The sequence below is a fragment of the Pteropus medius genome, unplaced genomic scaffold, assembly GCF_902729225.1.
Source record: "Pteropus medius unplaced genomic scaffold, Ma_sr-lr_union100, whole genome shotgun sequence".
NCBI lineage: Eukaryota > Metazoa > Chordata > Mammalia > Chiroptera > Pteropodidae > Pteropus > Pteropus medius.
In genome coordinates this window covers 4620104-4642845 of record NW_024352786.1, presented here as the reverse complement: position 1 = coordinate 4642845, position 22742 = coordinate 4620104, and the positions used below count along the sequence as shown (strand labels likewise).

At 35.9% G+C, this 22742-nt stretch overlaps 1 protein-coding gene and 1 long non-coding RNA gene across 6 annotated transcripts in view; one reads left to right on the top strand and one right to left on the bottom strand.

The window, feature by feature from the left end:
- TBCK (TBC1 domain containing kinase) overlaps positions 1 to 22742 on the top strand; it is a 159015-nt gene that overhangs the window by 130627 nt on the left and 5646 nt on the right. For 2 of the 4 annotated variants that reach the window (XM_039848796.1, XM_039848797.1), the window contains exon 25: positions 3174 to 3333. In XM_039848796.1, the coding sequence (XP_039704730.1) occupies positions 3174 to 3333 (160 nt within the window). Of the gene's footprint in view, positions 1 to 1000; positions 1059 to 1881; positions 2057 to 3173; positions 3334 to 22742 lie in introns of those variants that run through there. The other 2 variants (XM_039848798.1, XM_039848799.1) reach the window with 2 other exon arrangements.
- LOC120591207 (uncharacterized) lies at positions 7481 to 19807 on the bottom strand. Of its 2 annotated transcripts, none has more exons than XR_005649864.1 (4): positions 19707 to 19807; positions 17804 to 17853; positions 9459 to 9596; positions 7481 to 7917 (listed from the first exon to the last, which is right to left on the bottom strand). It is a non-coding gene; the product is annotated as an uncharacterized LOC120591207 (long non-coding RNA). The 2 variants fall into 2 exon arrangements; XR_005649865.1 differs by having other exon boundaries at positions 19703 to 19801.

The following is a 22742-nucleotide window of genomic DNA, read 5'->3' as shown; positions in this document are numbered from 1 at the left end:
GTGAGGGTGGGAAATGAGACTAGAGTAGGCAAAGGCAGCTTCATGGAGAATGTTGCACAACATGCTAACAGGTTTGGATTTTATTCTGAAGACCATGAGAAAGTATTAAAGAATTTCAATCAGGTTAAGTGGCATGCTCAGATTTGTATTTGAGAGATCAATGCAGTGTGGGGGAGAGATGAGAGTGGAGGTAATGTTACGGGCAAGACTAGAAGGGTAGAATCACCCAGAAATTAAATGTGCATAAACATCTCTTCATATTTAGATTCACAAAGTATGAGGTCTCTAGATTTGCCCTAAAATAAACCAGTTTTTCTGGGTGTTTTGGGTCAGTTCCTATGCTGGAGAAATCCGGAGAAATTACTTTTGTTGCCGTTTCTTTTTTCTTATACTGTATATTGACAAAAGAGAATTCTATATCGAGGTAGTTGCAGCACTACCTAGGAAGGCCAGAGTCATTTAACATATTTGTCACTGACACAAGTGACTCCAGGTTTGGCACAATTCTGAAGTCCATTTACTTAACAAATACGTAAGATGTATTCTAGGCATTGTATTAAGCATTATGAGTTTCATAGATGAGATAAATACAGATCCTTCCTATAAATTGTTTTAAGTTTTGATATAAGTCATGTACATTAGTATGTTTTATACAAGATCAAATTGCCATTGTGAGAGATATACAGATACTGTGGGAAGAGAAACTTTTATGGAGAAAACACTTGAAGGATGGATAGTATTTAAACACTCAAAAATATGGAGAAAACATATTTAAGCAGAGAAAACTATAGGAGTCAAGCAGAACATATACTGGAAATAGTATGTGATTCAGTTTTTCTGGAATTAAAGTAGTGAAGTCCTATTCATGAAGACTAAACTGAGAAATTTGGGTTTTGTCCTATAGACAACCACGAAAGGTTTCTTAACAGGGATGTTATAATCAGAACTTTTTTTTTTTTATTTTAATCTAACAATATTGTGACTAAAATGGATTTCCAAGGGAAAAGATGAGAGTTGGAGAAAACAGAAAGCAGCTGCAATAGTCTAAGCTCAAGGTAATGAGTGGCTGAAATGGGCAAGTGATGATGGGAATAGAGATGTGAAGATGGGATTTATTAGTGCAGTAGAATGCTAGATGTTGCCACTGATGAGAAGTCAACAGTGAAGTCTTAGGCTGATTTGGGGGGATGGTGATGCCATTCAAAGAAAGCAGCACTATTTAGCAGTTAATGCTATTTATTACATTTATATCAGGAAACCGTGGTTTTAATTCTATATTCCCTTGTGGCTATTGACATTCTAAAGACACAGCCTTTTCTTTGTGCTGGCTCTATTTCACTAATTATAATTAGTTAACATAGCAAACAAGCCAGTGTAAAAGGTGTGACAACTTCATAGTGGTCTGGTGAAATGCTGGTGTACTTTGTATATTGAGGTATGATGTCACTGAGTGTGGTACTCAACAAAAATACTGTGTTCTTTTAGGATTTAGAAAAACATGAGATTACTTCTGTGTTCAATTTTGAGCCGTCAGATATTTTAAAGGAATTTTAAAATCTTTTCGTAAAGAACTTTCTGGAATATGAACATTTACCTATGTAATTTACCTATACAATGTACCTATATTATTCTTAGAACTGATATTTTTTTTATCTGCTTGATTAAAGTACGGTGCATGTACTGGAAATATCATTATGGTGACTGACTTACGAATACAAGAAAGTCTTCATATTTTAGAAACCTAGAAGATAATGCACCTTATCCTTACCTGTTAATACTGTTCTAATAATACAACTTGTCACACAAAAAAATTTTAATGTACTTTTTCTGATCTATTTTTACATTGAGGTAACAAATTTTTGTTTTTATTTTTGTTATAAGCACATACTTGAATGCTGTTGGTAATATCTGCCAAATGGAATGTTGGGCCGAGTATGTTTTAGGGGAGGGGAACAACTTGCTGCAAGAAAAGGTAAGGTCTCCTGTTACCAGAGAAAAACCATGTTTACTAGCATGTATCAGAGTGCTATCATCTTTTTAATTGTATATTTTTTTCTTTAAGATCTTAAAATATTTCTAAATATTTAAGCTAATATATGCTTTTCATTCCAAAATTAGTCAATGAAACTGTCAGAACCCTTTTAAAGTGCAAATTTATTTTAAAAAAAAATTCCTTTTAGAGACCATAACATTGAAAAGAATGGAAATGTCAGCTAAGTTTACTTGAGAAATAAAGCGACAACCAGTGTTTCCGACCAGTGCTGATGACCTCTAATGATTCTAAGTAGAGTCCCATTTAGCAATTGTTTGCCCAAAGTAGATAGGCTTTTGTAGTATCAAATTATGTCTGAGACTACCTGCTTGGCTATATTACTTTTAAAGTTTTAAAATAATCATAGTAGTAATGAACTGAAAAGCGTGAATATTGTGCAACCCATGCGATTGTCATGGTTTGCTGCATGCTGACCACTTTCACAGTGCTCCCTTTAATCAGGAAAGCCTTCATTACATCTCTGGCCAGTCTGCTTTCTTTCTCTTTTTCATTACATTTTAAAGTTTAACTATTTTTTCCTTAGAGGTGCCTTATTTTATTTAGATAAAATACTCATGCGAGCATGGAAGATGTTTAGAAGTCAAAAGTTTAGGGAAAAAGAAACAAAACAAAACAAATAAAACCAATGAATCACTGATGCAGTAATTAGTAAAAGTTTATTGTGCACGTACCGAAAAGACATTTGCAAGCCAAGAGCACTCAAACCAAAACCTGGGCTGAGGCTCAGAGGGATATTGTTATAAAGCAGCTTATATAGTGTGGAAGCAGTGACTAGTTTTCATTGATTGGTCACAGTATTACAATTTTCTTAAATGAAAGGGAATTAGTTAGTGGTTACCTCATATAAATTTGGGGGAACAATTTAAGTTCTGCATATGATTTTCAAAGGCATAAGCAAGAAGCGATCCAGGACAAGTTAGCCTTGCTTGTCTTGGAAGATAGGCTAAATTAAGCTTTACTCGTATGACTAAACTGGTTTTTTCTGTTCGGAGAATTTTCAAGTCTGGTCTTCATTTGTGTTTGATTTTAATGGTACTGTCTTCTGCGAACCAGTTAGCTCTGTGAATTTCTCTCACACTCAAGTCTACACACAAATGTTTTCCTTAACTTTCCTTCTCAGTTTTATTCGGGGTCACATTTCAGGCAGCATCAACATTCCATTCAGCACTGCATTCACTGCAGAAGGGGAGCTCACTCAGAGCCCTTACACTGCTATGCTCCAGAGCTTCAAAGGGAAGGTCATTGTTGTCGTGGGGCATGTGGCAAAGCACACAGCAGAGGTAAGTACATTCAGAAATGGCATATGCACATAATAATGAGTTATTTACTTGCCTATTATAACAGATTTTCTAAAAGTTTATTCCTTCGGGAGTTGGTCACAGATCAAATGAGCCTTGCAGATCTGTCTATGTTCTTACATCGAAGAGTTTGTCCAACTTTTCCCAGTAAAAGGATTCAAGCTTTCTTCCTGTGTACTGCATTAGGATCATTAGTAGGCTTAGAAAAACCCAAATGATAGCTTAATAGCCTCAGGTGTTCTTTTTATTTTTAAAACTGCTTTCTGAAATTGCAAAGAAGTAACTTCAATTCCTCCTATCTGAGAAAAACATCGGAGCTTGATTAGAGGCTCTGAAAGCTGGTCATGATGGAATTTGTTGGATTTGGGAGTTTTGTTTACTATAGGCTCAAAGCTTTTTGATGATAGACAATTCGGGAAAGATATCAATGTATAGATAGGAGGAGTATATGAAACAATAAATTGGCTTCCCTCTCCCTGGCTATATTCTAAGAAAATTTGATAAATAAAACAGTAGCATATGGACATCAAAAAATCATTTTTTTTTTTAAGAGACAAATTGGAGAATATAGTTTAGTTTGGGAGCCAACTGGGCTTGCTCACAAATCCCCCAGAATTAGAGAACATGTCTAGATTTAGGCAATATGCAACTAGGACAGCTTTTTTTCTAAAGGGAAGAAAGAATCTGCTCCTAGAAATGCAGCAGAGGTAGCTTTCTCCCTTCAGGCAGCTTATTCCCAAGAAGGGCAGCACTGAGCCTTCTCAAATTTATCAGTCAAATAAATCACTTCATGTCCCAGGGTAAAGTAAATAGAGGGACAAAAAGAAATGTCAGTAACATACTTAGAAAAATTTTCTCCTCAAAGAAATCAGCAGTGGAGATAAAATATTCCCCACTAATATGTACATTCCTGTATGTCTGCATAAACAAAATAATCCAGAAATGTGATCACTGGAAACAAAGTCAAATGAAGACTTTAATACTTTTAGTCAAAGGCCATTTTAAGCATCCAGTAATCCTTGTCTCAGAAGTACAGGACTAATGGTAACATTGGCTTTTGACTCTAAATAAAGGTCATCCTAGATGATGAAGTTTAGTTGACCATATTAATTAAATATCTGATTGGATATCATTATTCATAAATCTCTCATCCCTCTTTTTATGACTATATCTAGTGTCTGACAGGAAACAATCTAAATACACCTATTTCAGGGAAAGTGAGTATAGTAAATATAGTAAATGCACAATTTTAAGTAAATGAGAACATTTTAGAACTAAAGCCATGATATATAAATTATTTTCATGTACTTTGTTAAATAATTTTCTTTTCTAGTATATTATTTGTGTACATATGAATTTTAAGTACTGTTTTATATATGATGATAGTATAAAAGGTCGGAATTTGGGAGTAACATCAGCAGAATGGCAGAATAGGCAGCTGGACTATCCGGTTCATCCACAGAAACATCGAAAACAAGTATAAACTTTACTATGTTGAATAAAAGTTTCAAAAGCAGGCATCCTTGTCCTCTTCCTGACCTCAGAGGAAAGCTTTCAGTCTTTCACTATTGAGTATTGTTAGTTGGAATTTTTCATATATATCTTTTGTCATGTTGAGGAAATCCTTTTTCTCCTCTTAGTTTATTGAATGTTTTTATCATGGGGTGGTGCTGAATTTTGTCAAATGCCTTTTCTGAATCAATTTAGATGATAATGTGATTTTTTTCCCCTTCTTTCTATGAGTGTGGCATATTATATTGATTGTTTGTCATCCATTTGATTACTCTTGCATTCCTAGCATAAATTCCACTTAGTCATGGTGTATAATCCTTTTAATATGTTCCTAAATTCAGTTTGCTAGTAGTTTGAAGAGGATTTTTGGATTAATATTTATCAGGGGTATTTTTCTGTAGTTTTATTTTCTTGTATCTGTTTCCGGCTTTGGTATAAGAATAATGCTGGTCTCATAGCATGAGTTAGGAAGTGTTCTCTCCTTTTTAATTTGTTAATTCTAGCCAGAGCAATTAGGCAAGAAAAAGAAGAAGAGACATCAAAATTGGAATATGTGTTAATTTCCCAGAGCTGGAGTAAAAGATAACACAAACTGGGTAACTTAAAACAGAAATTTATTCTCTCATCATTCTGGAGGTTCTCAGTCTGAAATTGAGGTGCCAGCAGGGCCATGTCCCCCTGCAGCTCTGGTGGAATCTTTCCTAGTCTTTTCCCAGCTTCTGGTGGTGGCCAGTAATCCTTGTGGCCCACAAAGTGGGAGAAAATATTTATAAATTACATATCTGATAAGAATTTAATATCAGAATACAAAATCAATACACAAAGATCAGTTATGTATATATTCACAACTCCTGCAACTCAACAACAGAAGGACAACAAATTTTAAAATACACAGCTTTTTAGACATTTTAGACATTTCTTGAAGATATACAAATGGCCAAAAATTACATTGAAAGCTATTGGACATCATAAGTCATTAGGGCAATGCAAATCAAAACCACAATGAGATACCACTTCACACCCAAATGTCGGCAAGGGTGTGGAGAAATTAGGACCCCCAGGTGCCTGGCTGGGAGAGATGTAAAAGATGCAACTTCTGTAGAAAATAGTTTTACAGTTTGGCATTTCTTTCAAGTGCAGATAGAATTATGGCCAGCAATTTTACTTCTAGGTAAATATCCAAGAGAATTGAAAACAAGGACTCAAATGTATATTTGTATGCCAATATTCATAGAAGCATTATTAACAGTAGTCAGAAGGTGGAAACAACCTGTGTCTATCAACAGATGAATGAATAAGCAAAATGTGGTATATACAATATAATATTATTCAGTCATAAAAAGGAATGAAGTTTTGATATATGCTTCAACATGGATAAACCTTGAAATAAGCCAAACACAAAGGACAGATATTCTATGAATTCACTTATATAAAATATCTAGAGTAGGCAAATTCATGTGGACCGAAAACAGATTAGTGCTACTAGGGTCCTGGAGAATGTGGAACAGTAGTTTTTGTTTAATAGGCGCAGTTTCTGTTTGGGATGATAAATTTAGGAAATAACCAGTGGCGATGGTTGTACAACATTGTAAAAATACTTAATGCCACTGAATTGTATACCTAAAAATTGTTAAAATTGCAGGTTTTATGTCACATATACTTTACCTCAATTTTTAAAAAGTTCTAAGGTTTGATGTATGTAGATTACTCCACTGTCCCTGGTTCATCTGAGCCCTACAATTTTTGTCAGACACCAGTGGAAAATCTTTCATTAAGAGCTGTTCTGATCAGATCTCATCTTTTTCCCAGTTGGATATTAAAAAGAAAAAGAAGAGGAAGAAGAAGAAGTGATTTCCAAACAAGTAGCAGTTTTTTTTTTCTAAGTTAAATCAGTGCACTGCAGCTGGCAGGTGGCAGCTGGTGGTCTTATTTTGAAAAGACTGAGAAAGCCACAGTTGGACATTGTGAAAGAAAGGAGAGGTGCCAGTTCTAGTCAGCACAGTTACAGATTTTCTTGGCAAAGGTTTATGATTTTTATGTCGAACTCATATTTAGAGTTGGGAGTTTTTTTGTTTGCTAAAAACAGTAGGCACTGATTGTAATTTTTCTAGTTTTACATCTTCTGTTAAGACCTGGTAAAAGAGCTAGGCTGAAAATCTAACAAATGAAAATATTAAATAAAGTATAACTCAATAAAAGAAAAAGGCTGTCAATATTGAATTTAACAAGTAGCAAAATATCATTGAACGATTGCAAGAAAGAATAAATGAACCACTTGTCTAGTATATGATAGTATTAAATGGCCCATTTGACATACAAATTAGGACCAGAATGTCTTCTGTAGTACAAATGTGAAGGAATTAAATGACCAGATGTATTGAATATATTGTCTAAAATCACATAGGAGACAGAACAGATCTGGGAAATACTATTTATTCATGTACCTGAATAACTATTATCAGAAGATATATGGTACCATTTTAATTATGTACTCATTAACCATTTCCTATAATTACAATTGATTAGCAATTTATTGCTATGAGGTGATTTCTTTTCAGTTACCACGTCATAAGACTTTTGTATTTGGCCTAGCTTCTACATTAAATACATCAGAAAACCTTTACAATATACAAACCTTTACAAACCATTTCTTACTGAGATAAAATATTGCTTTTCCTCAGAATAAGGCAAAAAAGGAGAACTACAAAGACCTTAGTTTAATTACAGTCCCATGTAGCTGCTTCTTCGTGCCAGAATTAAGTCCTACTAAATATAATTTGTCAGTTAATCTTTAATTCACCTTACCCAAAAAGTTAAATAAAGTAGTAAGCTATTATATAATCAAGCATTTTCAGATATTTTGTGAACAAAGTCATGTCAGCATCAAGGAAAGTCAGACAGTGAATGAAGTTGAGTCCTGAGTCTCTGAAATGGAGCTACTGCCCAAAAGTAGATCAGATTTTGTGCTGATCCTTGCTACTGTATGGCCAAGTTTAATTTGACAAGCCAAACACAGACTTCATCTGTTGGTAGTGTTGATGGGAGTAGGAAGACCTATGTATCAAAACAAGGGTAAAGTCAATTCAAGCTTTGTGTCACATTTTTAAATGAAAACGTGGCAAGGTCTCACTTTTTTCTTATTACAAACAATCATATTTTTAAAACTCACATGAGAAATTGCATCTTTGATTGCTAACTGGAATTAGATTTCCTGGGCATAGAAGGAAAACATGCCAGCATGATATATACAGAAAGTCCCATAAAAGTTACTGCTTACAAGACTGAAATGTGCCAAATTAATCTCAGAAAGCAAGCCTATAAATCTGGGAAGTAAGACAGTAAGTATTCAGATCAATGGGGGAGGCAGACTTAGTCTACTACCCATATCATGGATTAACTGAACCCATAGGAAGGGTCATTGTTATATTCTTGAGCAGATTACTCAGATTTAAAGAAAATTTTGAGTTTTAAAATTAATCAAATATTATCTAGGGGGAAATATGTGGTTTGTTTTGATACTCATACCAACCATTACTCACACTACTCCCAAACCTAAGGTCAAAGTCTTGGCTTAACAAAACACCGTCATGCATCCACCTCTTCCCTAGAAGTAAATTATAATGCGTAGCAAGAATGGTGACTTAGCACCATAGCATGCTTTAATGTGTTATTGGGTTATTATTTCTCCCCTGTGGGAAAATAATGTACTGGGGTCCATCTCTAGAGCTAGTAATGGGTCTCAGATTGGAAAGTGGCCAATATGAACCAGAACAAAATGAAACTCCAGTTGGTGCTTCTCTGCCTTTATTGAGTCCTTAAGAAAAACTGGATTGCTGTTAGTCACTGAAACTCATAAGACTTTAGAAATAATTACTTTCTATCTAGATTATATTTTGTGATTATGAGACCAAGTTTTCATCCCTGCCAGTGTATCACATTCAATAGGTTATCTAAGAAAGAAATTGAAGAAATATTTGAATTTCACTTTGTCTTGTCAGCCCTTTGGAAAATATTAGAACAGCTGATTTTACCCTTCCAAGTTATATTCCTGGCATTAAATCAGTGTTCTTTTGCCATCAAAAGAAATATTTATTTGAAAACATAAGAGCCACAGGCAAGTAATAACCATATGTGCTATTGTTCTTTAAAACAAAACAAAGCGACTCCCCCCCAAAAATAGAAAAGAGCAAAATATATGTATTTCTGATTAACATTAGACTTAGAAACCTAGATAAGAGACAATTTTTGTGGAGATTCTGTGACTAAACAATACAAATGGTTCATGCTTTCTACATGTGGCACATAAAGGTTAAATTTAAAACATGGCATCTGTTTTCAACTGAAAATAATCAGATTTATAATAAGCAAAGCATGCCATTGCAGCTATTTTTAAAGATAAGATAATATTCCAATTATGTTCACTTACACTCCCCTAGAGGCCAAGATTATTTGATCTTTTGATGTTAGGTGGGAAGTTAATTTGTTTTGCAGTAATATGAGCCTTCCATCCTCTCATCCTACCCCATTACTTCCTGGATCCCTTAACCAAACTAAACCAATTTTAAGATACTGTGATAATCACTGGTAGCCCTTACCTTTGGCCAGTTCGTTTTCTCTCTGTAGCCCTGTCTTCTTCCTCTCTGCTCAAGCTCCCCTCTAGTCTTTGGTCTCAGGCATCAGAGATTATCCTGCTCCAGGTACATGCTCAGAGGTAACCAAATGACTCTGAAACACTTTAAACCAAGTTAATATATGTATTGTCCCTGTAATAACTTTCTCTAGCTCTAGCTGGTATCTACCTAGTTCTTCAGATTAATATGATAATTTTAAACTACTTTGTATGAGATCTTTTTACCTGTCTTATAATTGGCCTTTTCAGAATTGTACTTTCAGAATTTTGATAAAGGTTGGGAAGTGAATCTCCTTTATGAGTTCCAAATATGCAAGGAAAATTCTTTCTTGGTCTTGTTAGACCTACAATCACTGGCTATGGTTAAACTTGGCTTTCTTCTTGACTTTTTCTTTGCATTTTTGTCAGCAAGTGTTTTAGTCTATGGATTTATGTCAGATTGTAAGAAAATATTTTAGATTTTAATGCAACTTGAGCACAGTAAACATCCTATGAGGCTTAATAGTGAAAACTATCCTATATAACTCTGCATTTGTTAAGCGATGGATGATAACTTACTTTAAAAGACCCATGAACTAAAACCAGTCCCGTAGAGTCCCCTATCCTCAAAGCTTTCCAAAAGTTATGTGAAGTGAATAGCAAGGTAGGAGTTGTAGTACAGGAAACTTTTAAACACCTAATCCAGACTTTGGTTGTCTGCTTTTTAACATGTTTATTAGATGTATTTTGTGTACAAGCAATTTTTAAAAAGATAGAGGGAGCTCACTTCTAATTTCCCAGAAAAACTGCCAAGTCATCCTCTGAATCTGTGATCTCTGGCACCTATATTCATGACCTGTCATAGAATGAAAGTTATTTTGTCTCAATATGTGTTATTCTACATACCCACCCTCCCCTCCACAGCCCACCATTTAATTAATTACTCCTCACCCCAGGAATGTTTGTGGCTCAATAAAAACTAACCAGAGTTGCCCTCCTGCTTGGCCTACAGAGGTTGGAACTTGACAGTGATCCATTACAGCCCTAACTGTTTTGAATCTGAGTTTTTATTGTATACATTCTTTTCAGAGCATAGTATACCCATGTAATATGACTAGTGGCTTGGATACAGTATGAGTTTACTGTTCTCAGTTGTCTTGTGTAAATATAAGTTAATGAATGATTGTTGCTGAAATTCTAGTCCCAAGTATTGCAGATCAAAGGAAAATGTACCGCAGGGTCTTTAGACCCTGATACATGATGGTGTTAGATGATGGAATTTTGTCAGAAGATGCTATCCTCTAATATGAGCCAGTATATTTTTCTTATTTCAATAAGAACTGTTTCCAAACAAATTGGTTTTTGTCACAGCTAAAATTGTTTTCTCATATTTTTTTAATGTCAACTTTAAAAAATTCCCAGGTAGCCATTCCTGGCAGGACTTGTTTGACAATATAAGCTATTATTAAACACTAATCTATAAAGCTACAGGAAAATCCCAATTGCCATATACATAAACACTAGGTCACTATCAACGATCATAAATTTTAATGTTAAATGAATTAGTATAAAGGAAAACTTTTTTAACCTTGAGTCCATCATGAGTTTTAGAAGGTCTTTGAACTAATTGAAATTCTATGTAAAATATTGTACACATTTGCCATTTTTTTAACAGAGAATTGATGTATACCTTTCATCTGATTGCCAGAAGTATATGTGACCCAGTAAACTGTAAGAGTCACTAGTATATATTACTTCTCCATTATAAATAGTTCACCATGAACACTGTAAAGCTCCACTTTACATCCCACTGGGGACAAAACTGCCTTTTAAGTTTGAATCTATACAGTTTCAAGGCTGTCCTTGCAAATGGCTGTCCTATTAAGGGATCTATTGGAGAAACGAAAGGAGGAAAGAGGAAAAAGGAAAATTAGCTTATAGTAAGTATTTACTGTGAGTCAGGCACTTCCGCATACAATATTGACTTTAATCCTCCCAACAGCACTTTAAACGTACCATTCAAGTATATTATTATTACACATTTAACAGGTAAAAAAACTGAGGCCAAAAGGCGAAGTGACTTATGCAAGATCCCACAGTGAACCAGTGACAGAGCCCTGATTCAAACCCTGTGCTGTCTAACTACAGAGTTCCTATACTTTCCTCCATCCCACCCAGGCTGTTTGATTAAATCAGTAAATTCTCTCACCTTCTTGACTAGTGGCAACAAATTATATGGAAAATCATTATTTGTCTTACCATCCGATTAACTAGGTCTGAAATTCTCTTATCTCCTCTACCCATCTATCTTCACTCAGATCACTAATTTCTCGTGCCTGACTTAACTGCAACTTTGCAATGTCCCTGTCTACGATCTCCTTCCTTCCCCCAGTTCTGCCCTACAGTCAGAATGAACTTTTTGAAAAGTAAATCTGATCATTGTCAAAATGCCTCTATGACTTCCCATTGCCTTCAAAATAAAAGTCAAGCCCTAATCATGGTTTAATCATGGTTTATAGAGTCCTTCATGATCTGGACTGTGCTTTGTTTTCCAAGCTCATCTTTCACTGGGCTTCCCTCACCCCCTTAACTTTCAGCCATTATTAACTACTTGTAGTTCCTTATATACTGTCGTTTTGTACTTTTCTCTATTTGAAGCATTCTTCTCACTTCTGTTCACCTGGGTAACTCCCATTTGTCTTAAAAGGCCATTTCTTCATGGAACTCTTTCTGAACTTCTCAAGTCTGGAGCTAAGTGCCTTTTCCAAGTGCTCATAGAAAATCTTTTACTTACTCTTATAGCGGCATTGAGACCACTATCATATATAGAGTTTCTGTGTACATTAGATAATGTACACAAAGCTTGGGGAGAGGATGGGCTACATTTCATGCTCCACTTACCCCTTTTCCACATTCTCTCATGCAAAGCATAATTTGCACAACCATGAATGATGGCTCTGTGTAGCATTTATCAAATAGCATTGTAATTGCCTATTTACTTATCTGCATCTCCAACTAAACTCCAAGCTCACTAAGGACAGAGATTATATTATATTCATTGTTATACCCCCATCCCCTAGCATAGTTCCTTTCAAATAGGAAGCATTCAATAAATATTTGATGGTTGAATTAACGACTAAGTTAATGAATGAACACATGAAAAATAATAGTTTGCAGTCAACTGTGCCTTTGCAGAAATTGATTTAAAAAAAGGCAAAAGAAAAAAAAATAGTAATATTAACTAGTAGTTTAATTCAGGACAACAAACTTTGAGCGCCTACATGATAGAATCTATTATGAGGAAACAGAAATGAAAAGGGCATAGTCTCTTGCCTTCATAAAACTTTCATTCTACTTAGGAAAATAGGACATGTATACAACTAATTAAAACTCAAAGCAGAATGTGGCATGTGCTATAAAAGATTTATAATCGAAGTTCTAGAAAATCAGTTAAAAGGAAGAAATGTCTTCCAGTTAAATGAGGGGTTGCTATAGCTTCATGGAGAAGGTGTTAGTAGACCTAGATCTTGAATTATAGGTAGAATTTCAGTAAAGAAAAGTGTTGAGAGGAGCACCATAGTCAGGAGAGAACAGTCCAGGCAAAGGAAATAGCACAGGCTGATTGGAAAGCACAGGATTTCTCTGAAGAACATTTTAGCTGCAGATAAGGCTGTTTCCATATAGGGGGAAAGTCTGGTTATAGGGAGCCTTGAATGCCACACTAAGGAGTTCACATTTAAGCATTGGGGACCTATTAAAAGGCCTTTAAGAAAGAAAGTGAAAATCAGCTGCATTTTAGAAAGTCATTTGGAAAATTACTTTTAAAGTGTCTTCTTCCCTCTCTTTTGCCCTTGATCCCAATGAAATAGAAATTTTAAAACACTAATAACCAGAGGCCAGTTAAAGAATTTCACTCTCCTCATATTCTCGGTTTATTTCAATGCCATATTTGCCCCACATTCTACCTTCGTGTTGACCTTCTGTCTCAAGCTTGCAATTTCCCACTATCTAAATAGTTACTAAGCCCTGAGAGTTAGCAAAGCTCAGGTGGCTTTGGGGAAAAGACAGCAGAGGAGTTTTGTCTGAGACTGATAGCCAAAGCTCTGCAACTTTCAAAGGGAGATTGGGGAAATGGCCTCACTGCTTTTGTTGTGTGATTCAAAGCATCTAGTAACATCCTGTCATTACCTTCTCTTACCTTTTTGAGACACTAAAGGACAACCTTCTCGTTAACCACTATAGTTATGTATTTATATAAAAATAAGCAAGTGTAAGTCTAGAAAAGAATTTCTATTTTCCTCAAAATGCAAAGACACTTTGGACTTAACATTATCAAAACGAAACTTTCAGTAAGAGCTTTTAGGTACTGCATATTGTCCTTAATGACCGTAGATAAGCAAGCTGTTCCTTGGAAGGAATCCACATATCTTGACTCATCTTGCTTAATGACATAGGAAGGAAAAAAATCTTCATACAGTAGTGACTGAGGTCGGAGGATTTCTTGAGGGTCTTCCATAATGTTACCATGTAGGCAGCAGAGTGCCAACAGTAAAATGGAAAAGGAAAAACTAAAAGCACAAACTACTTGGGAACTAATTCGAGTAACTGGGATCTAAGATGGAGTCAGAGCAGAGAAATAGAAAAGAAAGGATGGATCCCAGACAAATCGCAGAAGGAACTGACACAGCTATGTGACTAAGTACACGTGGAGCTACAAGGGGGGGTTTTGTTTTTGTTTTTGCTTTTATAAGTGAAAGAGAACCTTAAAATTTTAGGTTGGGTTTGAGGGAAGGTTGCTGATAGAGTTAACAGAGATAAGGAAGAGAAAAATAAAGTAGATTTATAGGGAATATGATAAATTTTGGACATACCGAATTTGAAGTGCTAATGGGAGATCAGTATAAAAATATCAATTAATGAGTCTCTGTTTGTCCTATTCATTTGTTGCTTGCATTTAGAAGTTCAGACTAGAATTCAAAGGAGACTTAAAACTAGATATGTATATATAGAATCTTTTACTTATGAAATAAATAATATTCTACAATACAGAAAAATGATGTAGAATCTTTCTTATAATTAAATTCAAAAGCTTATAAATGCATTATTCAGAAAGGAAGACAAATTCCTGGTGATAGTTTCAACAAGAGATTGTAGAAAGACCATTAAAAAATATAGCTTATATTTGTTCCAATAAATTGTAAAAACACATTGTGTCCATTTTAAACTAGCTTAGAAGTAAGGAAAAAATGCTTTAGTGCAAGTGATTGGTAGAGGAAATCAACAAAGAAAATGAGATCAAAGGGAAATAGAAGAGGAAGGAAAGGAAAATACCATTTTTGACATGTGAGGAAAAAAGTCAATTATTGGGACTTCAACGAAGCTAACAATAGAGTAGAAATTAGAAGAGATTTTGTTAGAATTACACATAACCGTAAAATAGAAGACGCAAAAGGAAAATTTATAATTACACATAAAAATATTAACTTATCTTTTTTCACATACCTCCTGAGTGGTTCACATACCATTAAAAATTGCCAAACTTACTGAGAGAACAGGGGCTAAGAAGTAAACATGGAGCCCAAGAGTATAAAGTGAAAGTTTGTTTGTATCCTTTTCCAATTCTTTCAGCTACTTCAGTTCCTTAATTGTGGAAATCAACTGAGGATATTGTCTCTCACCTGACTGCTCTGTGGACATCTACATTAAAACTGTCACACTTTATTATTCTTATTACTTGTCTTTATAAACTTCATCATCAATACTTTTTTGCATAAATGTGTTTTTTATATATGATTTAAAAAAAAAACATTTTTAAAACTCATCTACCTCTTTCAGTTAAGAGTTGAGTGAAGGCCCTGTAGGTAAAGGATAAAAGAAAATAGTATTGACTCTTACCAGAACCAACTAGACAGTTTCCTTACAGTTGCCCTGAAGTCCTTTCTACCTCCTCCACTTGTGGTAAGACAGCTGAGTCAGTGCCTGCCGTAGTGCCTGACACAGTAAATGCTCAAAAAATATTCGTCGAATGAATAAATCAGTTGTTCAGCAGGTATTAGAGTAAGTGCAATATACTAGGCATTGTTCCAGGCTTTGTAGAAACAGTAATAAGTAAAACAAAGTCTCTAGTTTGTGGAGCTTACAATATATCGGGAGAGGCAGTCAATAAATACATATCGAGTGGTTTTCAATGCTGAAATGAAAAATAAGATAAGATGAAGGAAAAGAGTACTGGTGGCTTATTTTCTTTATAAAGTGATCAGAGAAGCCCTCATTCTGAGTGCGATGAAAAGCCACTAGAACATGGGGAACAAAGAGTTTTATATGATCTGACTTTTAAGAGAATCATTCTGGTTGCCACATAGAAGCATACTGTAGGGGGCAAAGACGAAAGCAATTAGACAAGAAGTTATTGAATAATCTAAGAGGTGATGGTAGCTTGGACTGAGAGATGAGATTAGAGAAGCTAAGGGTGGAGGAAGGGTTTTTAGATTTGCAAATCTTGTAAGACATCATAGATCATGGTAAAACCTTTAGATTTTATTCTGCATAAAATGAGAGCCCATTGATATACTTCAAAAGGAGAGATTATATGATCTGACTTACATTTTAAAAGGATCACTTATGTTGTGTGGTGATTAGATCATTGGAGCAAGCATGGAAGCAAGAGAGACCAGTTAGGATAATATATGGAATAATCTACAATGGTTGCTTGGGCTAGTAGGACAGTAGGAGAGGTGTTAAGAAGTGATCAAATTCTGAGTGTGTTTTGAAAGTTAGAGATGACGTGGTACATTAGTAGAAGAAAAAAAAGAAAAATGTATATGCAGGTTTGCTGGTTAAACAACTGGAAAAAATAGAGTTGCTATTTCCTGGGATGGGGAAGACTGAAGGAGGAACCGGTTTGGAGATGGAAAAAGGGTAAGAATCAAGTGTTCTCCTTTGAAACTGTTAGGCTTGAGAAGCTTATTAGAGATATCTAAGTGGAGATATTAAGAAAACAGATTTGCAAATTCAGAGTTCAGGAAAGAAGCTAAAGCCATAGATTTAAAGTCATCAATGTATAGGTGGGACTTAAGGCCATGGGTCTAGTTGACATCACTTTGGGGATACATGTAAATAATGGGAAGAAGTCAGAAGACAGACATGGAGCAGAAGTCAGAAAGATAAGGAAAATCCACCAAAGGTAGTAAAATAAGAGAACTAGGAGAGATTGGTATACTGAAGGCTAATGGAAGAGAGTTTTGAAAAGAGGAGAGAATGATCAAATGTGTAAGATGATGCCGATGGGTCAAGTCAGATTCAAGTTGATTCTTAAAAACTGGATTTGGCAATGTGACAAAGTAGAGGTTATTGCTGACCTTTATAAAAGTATTTTGGGGGTCTGATGGAGACAGAAGTCTGATTGGAGTGGATCAAGAGGGAATAGGCTTCCCGCAAAGAAATGAAAAGAGATTAAAAAGTACAAACCTATAGATTAAAGGAGATTTAAGACATTTATTAGTGTATGGACCTTGTTTGGATCTTGATGCAAATATAGATCATTGGATGATGGATGGATGGATGGATGAATAGATGACATTTATGAAGTAATTAGAAATTTGAGCACTTACTGAATATTTAATTCTATTAAGGAATTATTGTTAATAGTTTCTAGGTGTGATAATGGTACTGTGGATATATTTTTTTAAAGCTTTTTATTTCAGAGATAACATTTATGTACTAAATGATTTATGGGATTTATATGAAAACAATACATGTAATTGAGAGGAGTTGATGAGAGGAATAAAGGAAATTGGCTATAAGTTACAATTTTTGAAGCTGGTGGTTAGTTACCTAGGGGCTCATTATGCCATTCCTGTCTGTGTTTATATATTTTTTTACATTTTTCTTAACAAAAAGAGACAGAAAATGGGAAGAGATGAAATGTAGACATAAACTAAGCAACAGGAAATTAAAACAAGAAAACACATTGAGTTAGTGCACTACAATTATTTATATATTCCCTTATATAATACAAACTATTTAAAATGTTTTTTAAGATAAAATCTTAACACTATCAAATTTCCTAATCCCAAAGATTGGTTCCAAGAACAGAAGAATAATGAACACTATAGCATGGATTCTGACTATCCCAGACACCATTAGAATAGTTATCCTTAAAATAAACATGGATCAGAAAGCCTGGACCACATAGTAGCTGTTTTGTAAACTCTCTCATTTTTTTTCTTTTCACATAATTAACCATTTTTCAGTATACAACATCCTGATATTACCTGCCCTGTTCCTTACTCATCACAGGTGCCTATGTTAGGGTACAAGATGATCACTGACCTTGTGTTCACCTTCTTGGTTTTGCCCTGCTGCTGCTGCTGCTTTTACTCCTATGAGTGAAATAAAAAAGTATCGTTATTAGGTATTATTACTACGAAAAGTGGTCTCAAACCTTATGTAGCACTTTTTTCCCAGCATTAATGAGATAAATTGACACATAGGAATTATATATTAAAGGTGTACAATTTTATGTTTTGATATGTATACACATTGTGAAATGATCACCACAAGCGAGCTAATTACCATATTCATCACCTCACAGTTACCATTTTCTTTCTTTTTTTTCTTAGCAGATTTCAACAGTATTGTTATATTTGTTAAACGCAGTAACCGTAGTCACCATTGTACCTTAGATCTCTAGAATTTTTTCATCTTCCATAGCTGAAACTTAGTACCCTTTGATCAATGTCTGCCCATTTCCTCCCCCCATCCCCTCACCCCTGGCAACCACCATTCTACTCTGCTTCTGTAAGTTTGACTATATTTGATTCCACATATTAGTGAAATCATGCAGTATTTGTCTTTATGTGTCTGGCCTTTTTTATTTAGCACAATGTCCTCCACATTCACCCATGTGTCACAATGGCAGGATTTCCTTTTTCAAAGTTGACTGATATTCCATTATGTATGTGAGTGTGTGACATTTTCTTTCTATTATTTTAATGGACATTTAGGTTGTTTCCATATCTTGGCTATTGTGAATAATGCTGCAATTAACATGGAAGTGCAGATACCTCTTCGAGATTTATATTTCATTTCCTTTGGATATATACCCGGAAATAGAATTGTTGGATCAGATGGTAGTTCTATTTTTAACTTTGAGGAACCTCCATAGTGTTTTCCATAGATGCTGCACAATTTACATTCCCGCCAATAGCACGCAAGCACTCCTTTATGTAGTTTATTTAAGAAAACAAATTTATGTAGTCGTCTTAAGAAAATAAACCTCAGTGTGTTAATTATAAAATATCTGAATATAGAAAAAAATGTTATCTCAGTTATGGGAGGAACACAATAAGGACTGAAAGAAAAAAAATGACATTCAAAATTAAACTTGACTATATAACCGAGGGAAGAGATCACTGGAGTATTTTATAAATTATCCCTACCTCTTTCTTACAAATCTTTGCCATAGCTCGTATGTTTCTAATTGGAATCACTGAGATGGGCAGTCAAATGATCAAGACCTTTATTAATGACCCCATAAATCTCTTAAATAATCAAAACAAGACAGCAGACAGCACTTGAGTTATATTAACCTAAGGCCACATTGAACTCTAGATGGAGAAATCACCCAATATTCTATTTTTATTTCAAATATGCTTATCTAAGTTGACTAGCCAAACTCTTAAAAGTAGGTACATGAACTATTAGCCTAGCCTCAACCACACAGTATCAGAAATATTAAACGTACCCCATATTTTCAGTATTCCAGAGTCAAGAGAATACATAAGACTAATACAGCAGCAGCCTCACATTCATAAAACCAAGAAAATGAAATTACTACAGCTGCTCATTACAGAATAATCACCAGTTCCCTTATTCAATTCCATGCCCAACCAAAAGTAATATTTCCATGCCCAAAATTTAGCATTATTTAGGGGGAAAGAAATGGGCAAATAAAATGGAAGAGAGGAAAAGATTTTTTCAACTTGAGTTTCATCAGAATGTTAGCCAATTCATGCCAATTGTCCAGTCCCCAAATGAACTTAAAACACACAAGGCCAGAGTTTCACATCAAGAAAATTAACTATCCTGCTGTGTGCTCCTTGCAGATATCTTGCAAAAGCCCAGTTTTCTTAAGTTCCTGCTGCAACCGTGGATTATACCCAAACTTGTGTCCCAGGACACCTAGAGAGAAACAACATAATCCTGTCCTATGCTCCTCTTAAACCTTACCTACCGTCACCTTAATTTCTTGGCCTTAGTTAACCTGCACTATGCTGTGCCAGATCAAAAATCCCTTTCCTCCACTCATTCTTCTGCTACAGCAGATCTTGACTTCCTCTGGATAAATAGGCCAGCCTCTTAGATCGAACTGACATACAAGATAAAGAGAGAAAACAAGATGCACTCTCCTGCCACTTCCAGACAGTGCTGCTTTGAGGTATGCCGACCCAAGCCCTAGAAATGAATACCACCACCAAACCCTACAAACCAAAGGAATGACAACAATTCAAGAGCTTTGCCTCTCCACATGGGAGTACCGCCCACCAGGAATGCAGCTGCCCCTGCAGGCTGCGAGTCCCGAAATCCTATCCCAGCAAATACCAGACCCTGCCAGCTTCACATAGGATGTCTCTCTGTATCAGCTGGTTGTGCAGTTCGAGGAACCCCATTCTCTCTGTGTAGGACTTGGTCTCACAAATTACAGCCCTACAGACATGTTAGCTGTTTTTAGTACAAAGTAACTTGCTTTCCACACAGGACTATACCTAAAAAATTGCAGTTTGAGGTCCCAGACAAACCTGACCAAATGAATCTCATTATTTAATAAAATGATTCTCAATGCCATTTTACAATATGAGTCGCTACCTGGGTCTGGAAAAAAAAAAAAAAAACTGAGCAGACTCCATGTATGATACTTCACGCTTGCAGCCATTACGACAATGTCTTGGGTGGGCTTCGGTATCACTGTTTACCCCCAAAATCACCCAGACGTTCTGTTGATGACTTCCATAACCATTGTGTGACCATACTGTATCCTCCCCTCTCTACCAGGGGTGATACTTCAGTAAGTGTAGGTTTGTAGTCTCCACTTAAAGCCAGGCCTCTCCCAAAGCTGCAGCTTGCCATCTACAATAGGCCCTTAATTAACAAAGTCCAATACCCTGTATGTTCTCTCACTAAAGCCCTGCCAGATAGAGAGTAAAGATGGACGAAACCCCGAGCTCCGCATGCCTGCTTCTCCTCTGTTCCACCACATATCTTCTCCATGAGTGATATGGCTTTTTTCACAGGTGGAAACCACCCCCGTACATTCATAGCCCTTCCTTCCTCCCTAACCTGTCAAGCTGTAGCCACAGAGAACACTACCTGATCAATGTAAGAACTGTTGCCATCACACCTGGATCCCCATTCCCTTCAGGTGTCAATCCTGAAAGAGGATGGAGAGAGTGGAACATGTCCCGCAACCCCTATCAAATTCAGAAGTATCCTGAACTGCTTTTGTACTAGCCATCCACGCTACTTGGTATTGCTTGTTACTGTCTCTTCCACTAAACTATAAAGACTGCAAAAACTGGAACATTGCCTGGTACTTAGTAGGTGCTCAGTGAAATGTTTGATTGATAAATGAATGAACAAATGAATGAATAGGGGGAGGGGAGGGGCTGTTTCCATGATAGTGGAAAAGATGAAGTGATGACCTCACTGTTTGGGGCCAATATTTAACATAGATAGTTGGAACTACAAGCGGAGGGTGAAAGACAGAATTCACAGTCTTAACCTGAAAACTCAACATTTGTCTTTTTCTTAAGCACAGCCTTGCCTTTTCTTTCAAGGCACCCAAACTGTTTTCATGTTGTTGTACTCTATATCTACTTTTCTTCTTCAACCTCCCACGTAGCAGCACCTCGATTTTTCCAAGGTGCTCTGTTCTGCCTGCTTTGTCTTTACCATTTTCCAGCTCCACAGCAGCCTAGTTGTCCTGTCCCTCCTTACAGGAACAGTGGGAACTCTTTCCAGCTCTACAGCATAGTTTAAGAGAGATTAGTTAAATGTACAGTAAGTCCTTCCTTACTCATGTTCTGACTTCTACAGTGTTTTGAAAATACTAATGCTAACACTGCTTATCCACACAGACTTTTTGAATGATGGTATGTTTATCTTAGAATTCCAGCCAAAATGGTAATTGTATTGCTGCATGTGGGAGAATGAAGCCAAGATGTTTCAGTAATCATGTGGTTCCCAGAGACTGTGCTGCCTGCACATGACTCAGGGCAGATGAGCCTGGTGCCTCTGTTCTTAGGGATGGTGGTGGTGGCGGGGGGAGGGAGGGGTTGTTCCCAGAGAAATAAGTGAGAAGAACAGGATGAAGGCTAGCTCACATTGGTATTCTGGGTCCCTTGATACCTTTTGAAATACAGGTACACTAATTTTTTTCAATATTAATTACTACTAAAGATATCCTCTATGGCTCTAAAAGAGTATAGGATCTGAAATGTGAACAGCCATTTAAATCTCTGTAAAGGCACTATAGACAATGATGGAGAAGATAAGTGGGGTCAACAGTATTGAGATCTAGTTATGTTAATTGTTTTGAAGATTGCTAAGATCCCAGTCCAGCAACATCTATTTCACCTACATACTGATACCTTTATCCCTTTGGTTTAGGATAGTATTTTTCAAAATATTGTCCACAGACTACCTGCTTTAGAATCATCTGGTGGTGTTTGTGAAAAACAAAACAAAATACCACATTCCTTAGTCTTAGAACAATAAAGCAGAATCTCTGAGGGTAAGACCTTGAGCTAATCCTGACTAAACCACTCAGTTTATCCTTTTGAACCATAAAGTCTAGACTACTAGCTTGAGACTTCAGCATCGATTAAGCTCCAAATATTCCCAAGAAGCAATAGCACTGTGAACAGATATTAGTCATTTTTCTTGAAGGATCTAAAAGCAGGTTATAATGAAGCAGTTGAAAAGAACATGAGGACACAAATACCTAAGGGAAAGAATGGGACACTACCAAGTGGAGGGAATAGAGAAAAAAATGGCCAGAGAGTCAAAGAAAACCTTCTTTACTTCATCCTTTTGTCCCAGGTTATATATCATTTGTCATAGTTAGGTCAGTCCAACAAGCATATATCGAGCCCCTGTCATGTGCCAGGTACTTAAGGATAAAAAGAAACAGAACACAGTCCTAGGGGAGCTTACAGTTTAGTAGAAGAAACAGGCCCTTAAATGAGCAATTTCAATAAGTGTGGTAAGCCAA